The sequence below is a fragment of the Scatophagus argus genome, chromosome 13 (assembly GCF_020382885.2).
Source record: "Scatophagus argus isolate fScaArg1 chromosome 13, fScaArg1.pri, whole genome shotgun sequence".
NCBI lineage: Eukaryota > Metazoa > Chordata > Actinopteri > Scatophagidae > Scatophagus > Scatophagus argus.
In genome coordinates this window covers 13,227,992-13,241,177 of record NC_058505.1, presented here as the reverse complement: position 1 = coordinate 13,241,177, position 13,186 = coordinate 13,227,992, and the positions used below count along the sequence as shown (strand labels likewise).

Sequence of the window (13,186 nt, the reverse complement as noted above, 5' to 3'; positions counted from 1 at the left end):
TCTGAGGTAATTTAGAAAAGAGTATCAGCATTAAAATAGTTTGTCACTGAATATCGATCACAATTCTTTACAAAAACAGATTTAATGGATCCTGAAAAAATGTTTTTAGTCATGTGTTTATGTAAAAAAAAAAACACACACACACACACACACACACACACACACACACAAAACCCATCATCATAACCCATCATCAGTCAAGCTATAGTTCACCCTTAAGGTCTCTTAAAATATTCCTGACTTAATTAATTAATATGTTAAAGAGAATGCAAAATAAGAGTACATGTAAAACATTCTATTTATTTTCTTCCACTTTTTTAGCCCGGCGGTCACACCGGTATCGACGCCACCACCACAATCAGCACCATGAGCGCCGCGGCCACAGGAGACATGGAGGAGAGGGACACAAGGCCAGAGAGGGCGCACATAGCTACTACTGAACCAAATGATACAACATCTGCAATGCCTGGGTGCTAACCATGGCCCATAAATACAGACAGTAGTTCACATCGCTCTTATTTCTTTTCCCTGCTTATAACCACGTTTAGCTTTATTCCTCCTGATGAATAAGGTTTTCCTGAATCTAACGTACAGTTTATCTCCACAACCCCCTGTCCCTTGAGTTCAGGTGTTTTGATGCTTCTGTTTGTTTTCGCCCTGCTTCCTTTAACCAAGGTCCGTGTGAACACTAATTATAACACTAACCCTAGTTAACTCCATTGGTAAATCCTCCACCTGTCTATGAACTAAACCTTCTCTCGGGCTGTCAGGCTTACGACAGTGTGTGAGCGTGTGTGGACGTATGCATGTCAGACAGAAACTTAGAAAAGTGCTGACTCACTTTTTTTTAATGGTTTGCTTGTTCCACATGAAGAATGACTCGCACCCTAGTAGTCTGTTTACAAAGCACAGATGTAATTGATGCAAGACAGCATTCAGTCCCTGGTAACCCTGAGCTTTTTGTATGTGTATCGTAGCTGTTATTTTTTCCATAGAGTAGCTGAATAGCTGGTCTGTTTAATTCGACTGACATGCCTTTTTCTAATATTTGCTATGTTTTGGTGTTATGTTACTATTTATTATGAATCATGAATCATTTGCTAGTTAATATGCTTTTTTTCCGTTTTTTTTTTTTTTTTTTTACTTAAGAGAGCCGATGTAACATAATTTTTCTATACCAGTATATAAGTCCAACTCAACCATAAACAGAATTAATCATTTGATTGCCTCTAACCTCTGTGTTGTAAATATTGTGATGTTTGTTATTGGCTGATTCTTGATCAATAGCTGGACCTTGTCCAATCGAATAGATCCCCCCCTAACTCCGTCCTCATAGGCATTCTCAGCTAAAGAATATGTCCCATTGACATATAGATAGTGTGGATGGAATTATACAATATTTTCTCAAGATAACCTCTTGATTGTATCTGAAATGCTAAATACTTTCAATCTTTGCACGGCTACATTTTCATGATGGTTAGAATGTCAAACTTTTTGTCTTCTGGTCCCTTTGATATTTGATCGATCATCCACTTTTTTGGTGTTCTTATGACTTTTTGTCCTGCTGTTGTATTCCATTCTTAATAAAGTGAGAAAATGAACAACAGAATCTTTGATTGTTTTAATTCAAGCCAATTAAAGGTCAACTGGTTTTCAGTTTCAACCATATACCTTTTTATTGGCAGCATTAGCTGTGATAACATTTTTTGTTGTTCTGTCAGTTGATCCACCACTTTGGTGCAGACTCAAGTCTGTCAATATCAACAACTACACGATGGATTGCAATGGTGGTAGTGAACATGGTAAACATTATCAACATCAACATGTTAGCATTGTCATTGTAAACATGTTAGCATGCTGATGGCAGCATTTAGCTCAGTACAGCCTCACACAGAGCTGCTAGCGTGGCTGCAGGCTTGTTGTTTTGTTAGAGTGTGTACAGATCACATAATCCATTAGTTTCTGATAGGAAAGTACTGTTGTGTTCAGAGATTGTTTCTACCACGTCACCTTGGTATAGTCAATCAAACCCCTTTATTTCAGCTTTACTTTTCTGAGCTTTGCCACTCACTTTATTTTGCACTCTGTACAGTGAACTACAGTTTCATCCTCTTTGGTTCGCAAGGCAATTTTCTCATCTCTGTTGTGTCTGTGAGCAGAATATTTTAAGGAAAAGAAGAATGGTCCACTGCAAGTGGAGCATAAAAGATGGCGTTTGCTAGAAGAAGAATCAATTCCATTTTGTTGAGGTGAATTACGCATTGATTTTATGTCTTATAACAAAGTTTGCGGCAGTTGACTTTAATTGCATATTTTTTTAGCTAAAATTATTTTTTTTTATTTTTTGCCAATATTTCAGGTCATAAATCCAGATAGACCCCCTAACCCCCACAGATGACATGAACAAAGTATGTTACTGGAATTGTGGTATATTTTTCCGCCTGTAGTTGTCATTGTTTCAGAACATGACATCTAAAACACACTGATGTTCACTTCTTAAAAATCTAGTAAGTGTAACATTAAAATATGTAATGTACCTCAGTTCCACAAACTCCTTTCCTTTGGCACCCAAGACAAAAACAGTCTGGGCCATGCACGGCTCAGATCATTTGTCGTGTTGTTGTATGGGACAGCTCACCTAAATCCAGGGTTCACCTCTTATCACTCTGACAGCAGAGTTAACTGGGCCAATGTTCCACTGCACGTAGGGCACAATGACATCACTCACTGGTGACAATATTGACGTCTGAAGAGATAGTCCTGCTATACCTGCAAACTGCTCCTTTGGACATGAGCTGAGACACTCAGTTACTGTCAATACATTAAAATAATTTATACAATAATGAAAAGCAGGTACACTTGGTTGGCTCAAATCACCACATTTTTGTACAAAAATAAGCCAAATTCAGCGGTCAATTTGTTTTTATTATACAAAAAAAGTGGAACATTAAACATGGAAAACCACAGAGGTGCACAAATCTAGAACTTAAGTTTCAGCTTGTCCAGTGTGAGAGTTTTATATGACTGCAAACTGAATTTTTGAACTGGTTTGACAGCACAATCTGAACATGTCACCTTGGGATCTTTCATTGTTCTCTCAGATTTTACAGACCAAATGATTAGTCTATTCATAAAATCTGTTAATAAGAGTTGTTTGTGGGCCCAGTGACAACATACAAATATGTTATACAATTTAAGGCCTGGTGTTTTTCTTCATCAAATTCTCTGGCTGAGTAACATCTGCTATTATCCCCTTTATCAGCAAGTCTTAGTCGTTCCACCTCAAGCCTTCATGAATGCTGCAAACACTTTGTATATTTAGAGTTTTAAAATAATGAAAGTTGTGAGAGTTTTCACTGATCGTCAATTTTAGATCAGTAAAAATAAAGTGTGGAGTTTTGGTATGATTTTTGAAATATATATAAGAAATTAATGACGGTGACTGTCACTCTCCAGCAGTTTGCTGTGGATACATATGATCCATGTTAATAGGCTTAGTTTGGGAGGAAAAAAGTGTATCTGTATGAGTCACCTGAAAGCATGCAAGCTGATCACAGTCCTGACCTCGATCAACAGCCTTCTTATCAGGGTCCAATAGTTCATGCAGGGAGTGCTGCTGCAGCAGCTGTGGCACGAGGTGACTGATTTTTAACAGTTGACTCAGAGAGAAACGATTTTTATTTCCTCTGGGTTTAAAATTGTGTGTTTAATGCAGTTTGTGTGCCACCAAGAGTCCGCAGAAAACATTAGCCTTGTCACAGTGTGAAGTATTCCTCGAGTCCGTGGCTGGTGTGTGTGTGTGTGTGTGGTCTAGTTTTTCTTCTTCTTGCTGTTGGTCTGTCCTTTGGGAACAGGTTTCATAAAATAAGTGGGGTTGGTGTGGCAGCGCAGGGCCAGCAGAGTCGGCGTAGCAGCGAGCAGCACATTGAAGGTGATAACAGGCCACCACTTGTCTGCTGGGACTCGGTACGTGAAGGGAGTGCGAGAGTGCAGAGATGCTCCGATATGGCACCACTGGGTCTGAGAGAACAGCAGGAGTAAGTAAACTTTATGCTGTAGTTTTTGAATTTTTTTTCAAGGAGTGTCAATAACAGCAAAGACATAAATACCACACAGTCACCTGAGCCATGGCCCCAGCAAAGAAGATGGTCCAGTCCAACATCCAGCTGCATCCAGGTGTATTAAGACCATAGATGAAGACAGTTAGCAGGGGCACAGCATAGAAAAAATATACCAGCATCTGCAGTAAGAATGCACAAAAATAATGGTTATCATTTTTGATTGACAACATTCAGTATAACTTAATTAGTCAAGCGTGTGTTGATGCATTTCTCTCCAGACTGACCATAACCCTGGGAAAGCCAACTGGGTCTTTGAGGTAGGGCTCGTACTGGTAGGTGTAGGTGAAACAGGTGTCTAGAGGACAGTCCAGCACCACCTGGAGAAGAGCAGGAGCAGTTATAGTAACCCTGCTGTACATGTGACCTCATGTCTCAGTGATCAGTGAGTGCTGGACAAATGCAAACATGTCCATGTTTTTGTACTCACAAAGCCTCTGAATACAGAGAAGGCCACTGCTGCCAGTAAGAGAAGTGACAGAAGCAGGTCAACAGGTCGAGTCAGCAGACTTTTCCTCTGCTCTGCTGAAATCTAGACACACACAAACAATCTCTGTAAACCCTACATTCCATCACATTTTCAAATGGTCATTTAACCCTGATATTAGTGTGCATGGTGGCTGATTTGCAAAACTGCAGAAATTAATATTTAATAGGCAAAAATGTGTTTTTCTTGCTGAATGTTTGAGCTTGACCGTGTTGTAGACTGACGACTGTACATTACCTGCTGAAAGAGTAAATTCTCTCTGTGCTGTTTAAAAATCTTATTTTAAAAGTATGATTTGTGACACTGCAAATAATTTGGAAACCAGTCCTGGTCCAGTATTTAGTATACACAAGCGTGATGTGGAAACTTGAAGCCTCCACTGCACATACTCTGGCAATATGCCTCTGGGACATCCACTGTCCAGGAGTGAAAATTTGTAAAATGAAAAATACTTGCAAAGATATCCTCATTTCGGGGATCCTTGTTGAATGTGTTAATGTGGAAAAACAAGTAACTATCCTATAAATCTGGTTATTGGATTATTATTCTCATATACCTGCTCATTTATGTATAATCAGTTAGGCTCTCATATCATGACACAAGGAAATTAACACATATTCGGTCAATCTCTGTAACCGAAGTTCACAACCTGGAGGTCCAAGTTCCTGCAAGGCACCACAGAAACAAGAAAAAAGTCTGCTTCACAAATGTTGTTTATTTTTTCCATTCTTTTCTTTAATCTTTGCTCTCTTTTTAATGTAAAGATGAATGATTTATACTACAAAGTTTCCCCTCTTCAGTTTTAGTAAGAGTTTAAATGGAACAATTTTAAAAGGAAAAGTGTTGGACACCACCACTTTATAGAAACACAGAATACTCCAAATGTCTTAACTCATGAAACTAACCTTGTCTGCTGTAACAATCGGCATCTCTCGAGGTCTGCTGAACAGCAAAGACGCTGCCCAGAAAGGTGCCAAAAAGAAGGGGATATTCCTCCAAAAGGCTGGTTGAATGTTAGACCCATATTTCCCTGAACAAACAAAAACAACATCAACAGAAAAAGCCTCAAACAACACCAACGATGTCATGAATCAAGGCGTTCATGTGAGCCGCTCTGACCAATGACCACTCCTGGGATGAGAACAATCTGATGAGCAATTGAGGAGCCCGCCCACAGCAGCCCCAGGCTACGATAGGACTTCCTGCATGGACAGAAAATCAGGTAACAGGTTTCAATAAGAGGACTCACTGAATGAACACACAGCAGGCAGATTGTAATGCCACAACTTACCCTTTGAACATGCGATGGATGATGGCAAGGAAGAGGACAAAGTGAACAACACCTTCCCAGTAAGACATCATTACGGCATAGGCGGCGCTCAGATGAGGCTCACCCTGAAGATACATTAGCATCACACGGTGAAATCAAACTTTGACATATAAGCTTCTGAAATACAAAAACAATGAATACCAAGGAGTCTTGGAGAGAAAGGGAGAAGGTTTAGCTCTTACCATCTTTAGGTAGAAGCCCATGAAGCCAGAGATGAACCCATCCTGCTCTAAAGCATTAGTCAGGCCCACCACGCAGGTGAAGCAAAACTCTGCAAATACTGAATGGACACATACAGGCAAAATGAAAGAACAGCAGAGCACCGTCACTTCACTGATAGATGTTAAAGTGTGTATTTGTCAGGTTGTACCATAGAATAAGGGGTCCACCTTCGTCTTGTTTTGCACTGTGAGGAGGAGGAGGAGAAAAACAAATCCTAGGACGACCATTCCCATTCCCAGGATAGGAAGAGGTCTGAGGAGTAACAGTAATCATGAGGATGGTGATCAGCTGAAAGTCTTCAACCATTCGAGTATTTTAAGTTAAGATGAAGCAACAGTTTTGATAACTGATTTATCATTTATTTTATCCTTCTTGTTCAAGCAAAGATGCTTCATTGGTTCCATCTTATCAGCTGTGAGGATTTGATCACTGGTATCATTATCTTTGGGCTGATAAGCTGGAACCAATGTGAATATCTTTGGGTTTTGGACTCTTGTTCAGACAAAACAAGCAAAATGAAGATGTCACCTTGTGCTTTAGAAAACTGTGACAGATATTTTGATTAAGAAAATGATCAGCACATTAAATTACAGTGAAAATAATTGTCATCTGCAGGCATCATTAGGCTATTATTGTCATGAGAAAAGGTTGGTAGAAGTTTCCGAAATTCCTCCATTTTCTTTTCAGACAAATTATCTCTGCACACGACTAAAACTAAGATATAACTCTGGTCGGTTTTTGCACACCAACCAAGCCACACTAAATCACAAAATAAAGAAATTATAATTAAAACATTTCTCTATGAATGAACTGGACTGAACTTAGAACCAACAGGGATGTGTGTGTGTGTGTGTATTTTAATTTTAAAGGCTTTACACTCAGGGTAATCAATTAAATTACTTTTAAGATATTGCATTGTCCTTAATTTCATACTCAAGGATTAAGTGAATCTTGTTCTCTGTGTAAGCTTAAAGAATCTCCCCAATAACTTTAAACGAGGTTACCTCAGGATAAACACACCCTCGCTAAACCTCCTTTTCCCTCAGTCCGTGGGCCGCCTCATAAGCCTATTAATACCAGCTTTACTCTGCCATACCTCCTTACACAAGCCAAGATGAGAGTGGACTTATCAAAAAGTGCGTGCACACACTTACTCCTGAAGCGCAGGGATGTTATTCATGGTGTACAAAACCCCAGGAGCCAGCAGAGAAAGGAGAAACACGTAGACTTCCACCACCGACCTCATCGTTGAAAACGCGTTGCTTGACCTCTTCTTCTTTTATTTCAATAAAAATAAATGTCCAGATAGAAATATTCCCTGTTAGACACACTTGGTGGTGAAGCGAGACATGTTAAGAGACAGTGTCTTCTCCAGTACCACGGAGGGAAGGAGATAATTAAAAGGAGTGTCACCACGTTGCCTTTTGATCAGTGATAAAACAGCGCTACGCTGCTGCAGTCTGGTAGGTCTCAAAGTTCACCTCGGGAGTCTAATGACTGAAAATTTAAAGGGAGGTCGATGACACGTTTAGATAATGGGCAGCTGGATCGCGTGCGCAACGCGTAAATTTGGCTTATTGAAGACAAGCAGTTTGGTTTTATTGTTAGGTACAAGTGAGTGCAGTTGAACTCTGTGCTAAACGATTCTGCAGGAGACCATTTAAATAACGCAGTCTATGGCCATTGGCCCTTTAGTGTACGCTTGTGCAGACTGCCACCTGGTGGAGGAAATCGTGTTCCAGTTTTATTCCTCGATGTCTTTCTCAAGACACTGAATTTGATTTTTGTGCTTTCTAATTTCATCCGGTTGATGGATTATAGGTACATCAGATGAGTCTGTAATGACACAAGTTTAAAAAAAAAAACTGCTTATGCTGCACATGTCGAGGTGTTGTCTAGGTTCCTGTGGCCCCTGGGGTTTGATTAAGGAGCCATCTGTCCTAAGATTGGTCTAAGATTAAGAAGTCCTCCATCTGATGTCTCCAGCCTTGATTAGATTCTGGATTATATCTGTGAACTAACACAAAGTTCAGAACAAAGATTATGTTTTATTTCAGGGGGTCATTATTGTTTCATTTCTTGAACAGTTTCTTTACAACAGACAGTTTCAGATCACTCCATGTGGCAAATTGTGAAGCATGAACGATGAACGTGTGCATTATGCACAGGGGCATTACTCAATATTCTGCACCCTGCATCCTGTATCAGCCCCTCTCTGCATCCAGTGCTGGTAATTCTTATATGTCTATGGGCCCTCCTCAGATGGGGGCCCCATATACTCAGTCTGCTTTTCACCCTCAGTCCTATTCCCCTGATTATGTAACAGCATCTTATGGATGAACCACATTTATAAAGCAGGCCTACGCCTAATGCAACTTTATCTTCTGTAACAAAAGCGGCTGAAGGGGATTAATATGCTGCTGTTGCCACAGAAACTTAGTGACCAGTGGAAAGACAGCATAGAGAGGGGTGGGGAGTCCATGGAGAGAGTAGAAGCAAAGAGAGAGACAATTCAATCAGACGTACAGACAGTCCTTCGCCTACACACCAGACACACGTTTTTTTAGGTGACACAGATTCTTGAAACAGTCCACCCAGTCTGTCACCATGCTGCACCCTTTAATAATCGGCATTTTGACCGTAAACACCTCTCTAACTGTCATCTATTGGACCTTCCTCCTGGGCGATGCCTACTTCAAGTGGCTGTTGGAGCCAGAAGACAAACCCAAGAAGCTGGTCACCCCAGCTTGAGGGACTCACAGTCAGCATGGACTGACTGAATGTCTGGGTGTCACTGTTTTGTTTTCGCTTAGGACTAGTCTGTAAGAACAGCTGAGCTTGTAGTGCTCTCTGTGGAGTTTTTGCTTTCTGTTTTGCCTGGAAACACCCCCTTTTTGTCACCACCTAATTTTTACTGAACTGAATGGATCGTGCAAATGAATGATGAAGGAGTCATTATCACAGGTAATGTCCAGGATCTCACCAGGACAGGAATATTCACCTTATTAGGTACCCCTATACAATCTAATGCAATACAACAGCTCTGCCATCACGTCTATCTTTACAATGATGTTCAGTAAATTCAAATGTATGTTTGTCATAGTTAAAGGCCATAGTTAAAGGCATTTTTTGACTGGAGCACTTTTTAGTTTTTACCACTAAATGTAATCTCATTGCTCAAACTTAGACTTTAATTAACTTCTCTGTGACAGTGTCAAAAATAAGACTTAATAGGCATCATAGGCAGAGCTGCTGTATTGGATTGCGTCAGACTGTACATGTGTACCTAATAAAGTGGCCACTGGGCTTGCATTAAATTGCACTTTTTATCATGAGTGATTTATCTTCTAGCGTTTGTGGCTTTCCGTGTGGATTAGGTGTTCACACCACAGTGTCAACAAGTGCCTCAGGTGAAGCTAAATGAACTCCATGTTCTGTTTTGCTGGCTGCTGACTCAGTTAAAAGGTGTTGTTGGCGACAGTCGCTGTCCCTCAAATCCGTCAAGGATTACTAAGAACGCATGGTTCGGACACAGATAGCTTTACTCTCCTGACTACCTTGCTCCAAGACACACTCGGAGACCTCACACTGCGCTTTTATTGCATTCATTTTTGTCTCTTTTGGCTCCTCGTTCGTTACCGGGAAACTGTTCAGTTTTGTTATCCTTTTGTATACATATATATTTCATATATATATCCTCTTTCAGCATCTATACAAAATGACACATGCCTTCTACTATGGTCTGCACCCAGTCTCTTGGTTCATTCTTTTTGCTAATGTTGCCGTCACCATCGTGGAATGGTATTTTCTCGTTTCTCAGTTTATCAAACTTTCCAAGCAACAAGAAAATGAATCTAAACCCTAGAGGAGTCAAGTGCAACCTGATGCTGCACCAAGAAGATCCGGGAGGATGTATTTTTGGATCACCATTTGCACACCCACTTGTAGAGAAAAATCATTAATGGTGGGTTTGTCGCAAAGGATCAGCCACTACGATAAGCCTATTCTTTGTTTGCATGACATTAACTTTCTGCCATTTGTTTGTGGTTGTTTCCAGAGCTATCTGTGGACAACATGTACCAGTTTGGAAGTCCTTTTATTCACAAGTCCAAAAAAAGAGCTGAGGAGGCGTTTTAGGTTTTGATTACAAGGTAAGGAGTCATCTTTATGTCTTAAAACTTTACTCTGTAACATCTTCAAGTGTCCACATTCCATCAACATTTGTTCCTTTTTTACATAATTTCTAAATTTACAGTTTAGAAAGTGAGCTGAGATGTTGTTCTTTAGTTTTATTTGATGATGTACAGTTTTCCTACACATTTATTGGTAGCAAATCTCAGATTACATTTTTGAAATATCACCAGCTCTATTATGAGGCAAAGGAACCCTGAACATAAAGTGTCATATCAGTGAATTATGTGACAGGATATTTATAGAATATATGAAGAAAACCTGCTGTGCTTACAATGAATTTAAAGCATGGAATATCCATAAAGCAACATGTTCATGGAGGATCATAAGCCTCTTTGGCGTATTACTGTCCACCTCTCTTCACTCATATCTCTAATCCCTACAGATGGAAAGCTGATATTGCTCTGTGACAGACTCAATCCTATTAACTCTGTCTGTCCTATATTCACCTCTACTCTGTCTCACATTCCACACTTCCCCTGACCAAGGACCCCTCTCCAAAAGACTAGAAGGAGGAATGTTGGGATTTAAGTCTAGACGAAAGATTAGGAGATTGGCACACTTGCAGTATCACATATATGATGTCTTGGGTACTACGTTTTTGAAGCACTACTTTGTGGCAGAGAGCTGTCACTCATAAGAGACCATGTTCTTATTTTTGAGCCATCTTGACATTTCCATCTGTCATCAATCGTGACATCTCTTAGCTTCAGAAAATATAAAAACTGTTTGAAACCTAATGCTCAGTCACTCTCCCACCTCGTCTTGTTCCGTTTTCCAAGTTTTCACAGTGCCATGGAGCATCTTGGATCTGCAATGAGACAATAAATCTTTGATTCCCCGAAAGAAACAGTCCTGAAGCTTCACCACATCCTTCAAACATATCATCCTATAAAAGACAGTATCCACTTATCAAAACTGACTCTACCATGAACCAACAACCAGTTGTGTCCCTAAACGCCTCAGGAGGAGCTGTGCTCTTAAACCTCACGCAGCTGGTGTTTGAGCACCGACAGCTCTTGCAGCTGTCCAACAGGAAGGAGGAGGAGGCCTATTTCGTGGACTACATACCGCCAGCGAGAGATGCTATAACTCTGCCGCGCAATGTAGTCTATGTCCTAGTCGGGGTGGTGTTGGTTGTAGTGGCTACTTACGCCATAGTGGGACATCTGATCAAAGATCTGATGCATGACCTAACAGGTAACCCCCTGGCTGGTGATATCTCTTTCCCATCACTCTTTCCTCTCCAGTGTCCATGTTTGGGCCCAAGACTGCATCAGTGTTTTGCCTTTCCCTTTTTTCCCCCTTTTGGGCGATCATATTCCTTGATGACCCAACCCAACAGTTTCCTTGTCATAAGAGTAAGTGAACCAGTAAAAGCCTAAAACCGATTACAATTTGGGTGCATGAGTGCTGTGAAAGCAACATCTTAGAGGGCCACTCTGACGATTTTCTATTACATGTCCAAAAAGTTGGGAGGCCAAAATAGCCAGATTTTCAGACTCCATGATCCTGTTTGTAATGCAGGCTCTGTTAGAAATTTGAACTGAGATAACCCCGATCACCCAGGAAGATATCATCAGAATAGCTTCTTCCCAATGACATGTAAGCTGAATTTCTTCTATAAAATCGGTGGTGTGCCCCTTTAAAACACATGCTCGGAAGACAGAAAATCATTTTTATTTCACTTCATTCTCATGTTGTTGTTTTTTTTTTGTTTTTTTTTTTTCCCTGGCAGACTGGATTCTTGGCCCCAAACCAGTGGAGGATGATTCAGAGGAAGGGGGAACAAAAATAGAAAAAGAGCACCGACTGAGTGTTTCCAGTAATGTGATGGAGAAAGACAGGCTGAAGATGGAGACAGAAAAGGACGGGCTCCTTCCTGGTTTCCACCGTCCATCTGTCCATCCGTCCTCCCCTGTTCCTCTGAGAAGCGCCTTTGCTTCATCACACCCTGGAGAAAAAAGGATATCTACTCATAGTGTGACCTTTGCTTGCCCCATGAGTCCTTATGTCACTTCCCTTTGAGTGTTGTCTCGTAGCTCATTTCAGTGCAGTGATCAGTGTTGTCATTTTGCAGTAGCCATGATGTAACAGCTAATGTATTTTTTTTAACACTGCTATAGTTTGTACTCATTTTGCTAATAGCTAATGCTTACTTATTAAAAATGTATGTGAACCTAGTCCATATTGCCGTCATTAAAAATACATTGCACTATGTTACTGCTTGCCACCCAAATAATTGTATAGGCTATGAAATGTAAATTCTGTAAAGTGTACATTTCAAAGACATTGATGGTAGCTGCAGAAAATATCAGTTTTAATAAGCGGCATCTAAAACGAAGGAATCTACAACTGGAAATCACCTTTTGATAAAAATGTCAAATTCCACATGAATTACCATTTTTGTGCAGTTCTCTCTCTGTCCAGTCAAACTGTCAGAACCCACATTGTGTCACACGTGATGCTGAAATGTGTCGCTAAAGAAACATGTTTTCCTGTTCTGGTGTTGGACTATGCTTTTCTCCAGTAAACAACTGACTAATACAAGATTGTTGTTATGTCTTGGCTGTGTTTGTTAATCCTTCTTACCTTCCTCTAATACCTGATTGGGTCAGAGGCAGTGACCTTATTTGCGAAGGCCAAGCATTACTGTACATTAGTCATATTAAATACCATTCGATAACGATGTAAGCACATTAAGAACATTAAGACAGATGGATGGATAGATAGATAGATAGATAGATAGATAGATAGATAGATAGATAGATAGATAGATACATACATACATGCATACATGCATGCTTTTCTGTATGCATCAGGTTTCTCTGCCTCATT

At 40.3% G+C, this 13,186-nt stretch overlaps 2 protein-coding genes and 1 long non-coding RNA gene across 7 annotated transcripts in view; 2 read left to right on the top strand and 1 right to left on the bottom strand.

Annotated features, from left to right (window-relative positions):
- The window catches only part of LOC124069943 (neurocan core protein-like), a 37,348-nt gene extending 35,746 nt beyond the window's left edge, over window positions 1-1,602 (top strand). For both annotated transcript variants that reach the window (XM_046409485.1, XM_046409486.1), the window contains one exon: window positions 322-1,602. In XM_046409485.1, coding sequence (XP_046265441.1) covers window positions 322-440 — 119 coding nt within the window. In that variant the 3' untranslated portion in view covers window positions 441-1,602. The remainder of the gene's footprint in view (window positions 1-321) is intronic.
- A 1,302-nt stretch (window positions 1,603-2,904) lies between these two features.
- On the bottom strand, window positions 2,905-7,656 carry tm6sf2a (transmembrane 6 superfamily member 2a). 2 transcript variants are annotated; one of them, XM_046409261.1, is made up of 10 exons: window positions 7,312-7,656; window positions 6,306-6,409; window positions 6,118-6,215; window positions 5,897-6,000; window positions 5,725-5,807; window positions 5,511-5,635; window positions 4,549-4,650; window positions 4,346-4,438; window positions 4,121-4,240; window positions 2,905-4,020 (listed from the first exon to the last, which is right to left on the bottom strand). In XM_046409261.1, the coding sequence occupies exons 1-10, from the start codon at window positions 7,401-7,403 to the stop codon at window positions 3,811-3,813; spliced, it is 1,131 nt and encodes a 376-aa protein (XP_046265217.1). In that variant the 5' UTR covers window positions 7,404-7,656; the 3' UTR covers window positions 2,905-3,810. The 2 variants fall into 2 exon arrangements, with proteins under 2 accessions (XP_046265217.1, XP_046265218.1); XM_046409262.1 differs by lacking the exon at window positions 6,306-6,409 and having other exon boundaries at window positions 7,312-7,639.
- Window positions 7,484-12,459, top strand: LOC124069807. Of its 3 annotated transcripts, none has more exons than XR_006845105.1 (3): window positions 7,484-7,620; window positions 10,215-10,308; window positions 12,087-12,459. It is a non-coding gene; the product is annotated as an uncharacterized LOC124069807 (long non-coding RNA). The 3 variants fall into 3 exon arrangements; XR_006845103.1 differs by lacking the exon at window positions 7,484-7,620 and adding an exon at window positions 8,612-9,121; XR_006845104.1 differs by lacking the exon at window positions 7,484-7,620 and adding an exon at window positions 9,511-10,121.
- The last annotated feature ends 727 nt before the right edge of the window (window positions 12,460-13,186 follow it).

Excerpts from the sequence above, each read along its gene's own strand:
- tm6sf2a (XM_046409261.1), bottom strand. The coding sequence starts at position 7,403 with ATGAGGTCGGTGGTGGAAGTCTACGTGTTTCTCCTTTCTCTGCTGGCT. Across the intron at positions 5,636-5,724 it reads CATCCCAGGAGTGGTCATTG|GGAAATATGGGTCTAACATT; the intron begins GTCAGAGCGGCT and ends TTGTTTGTTCAG. Across the intron at positions 4,021-4,120 it reads TTGCTGGGGCCATGGCTCAG|ACCCAGTGGTGCCATATCGG; the intron begins GTGACTGTGTGG and ends CTGTTCTCTCAG.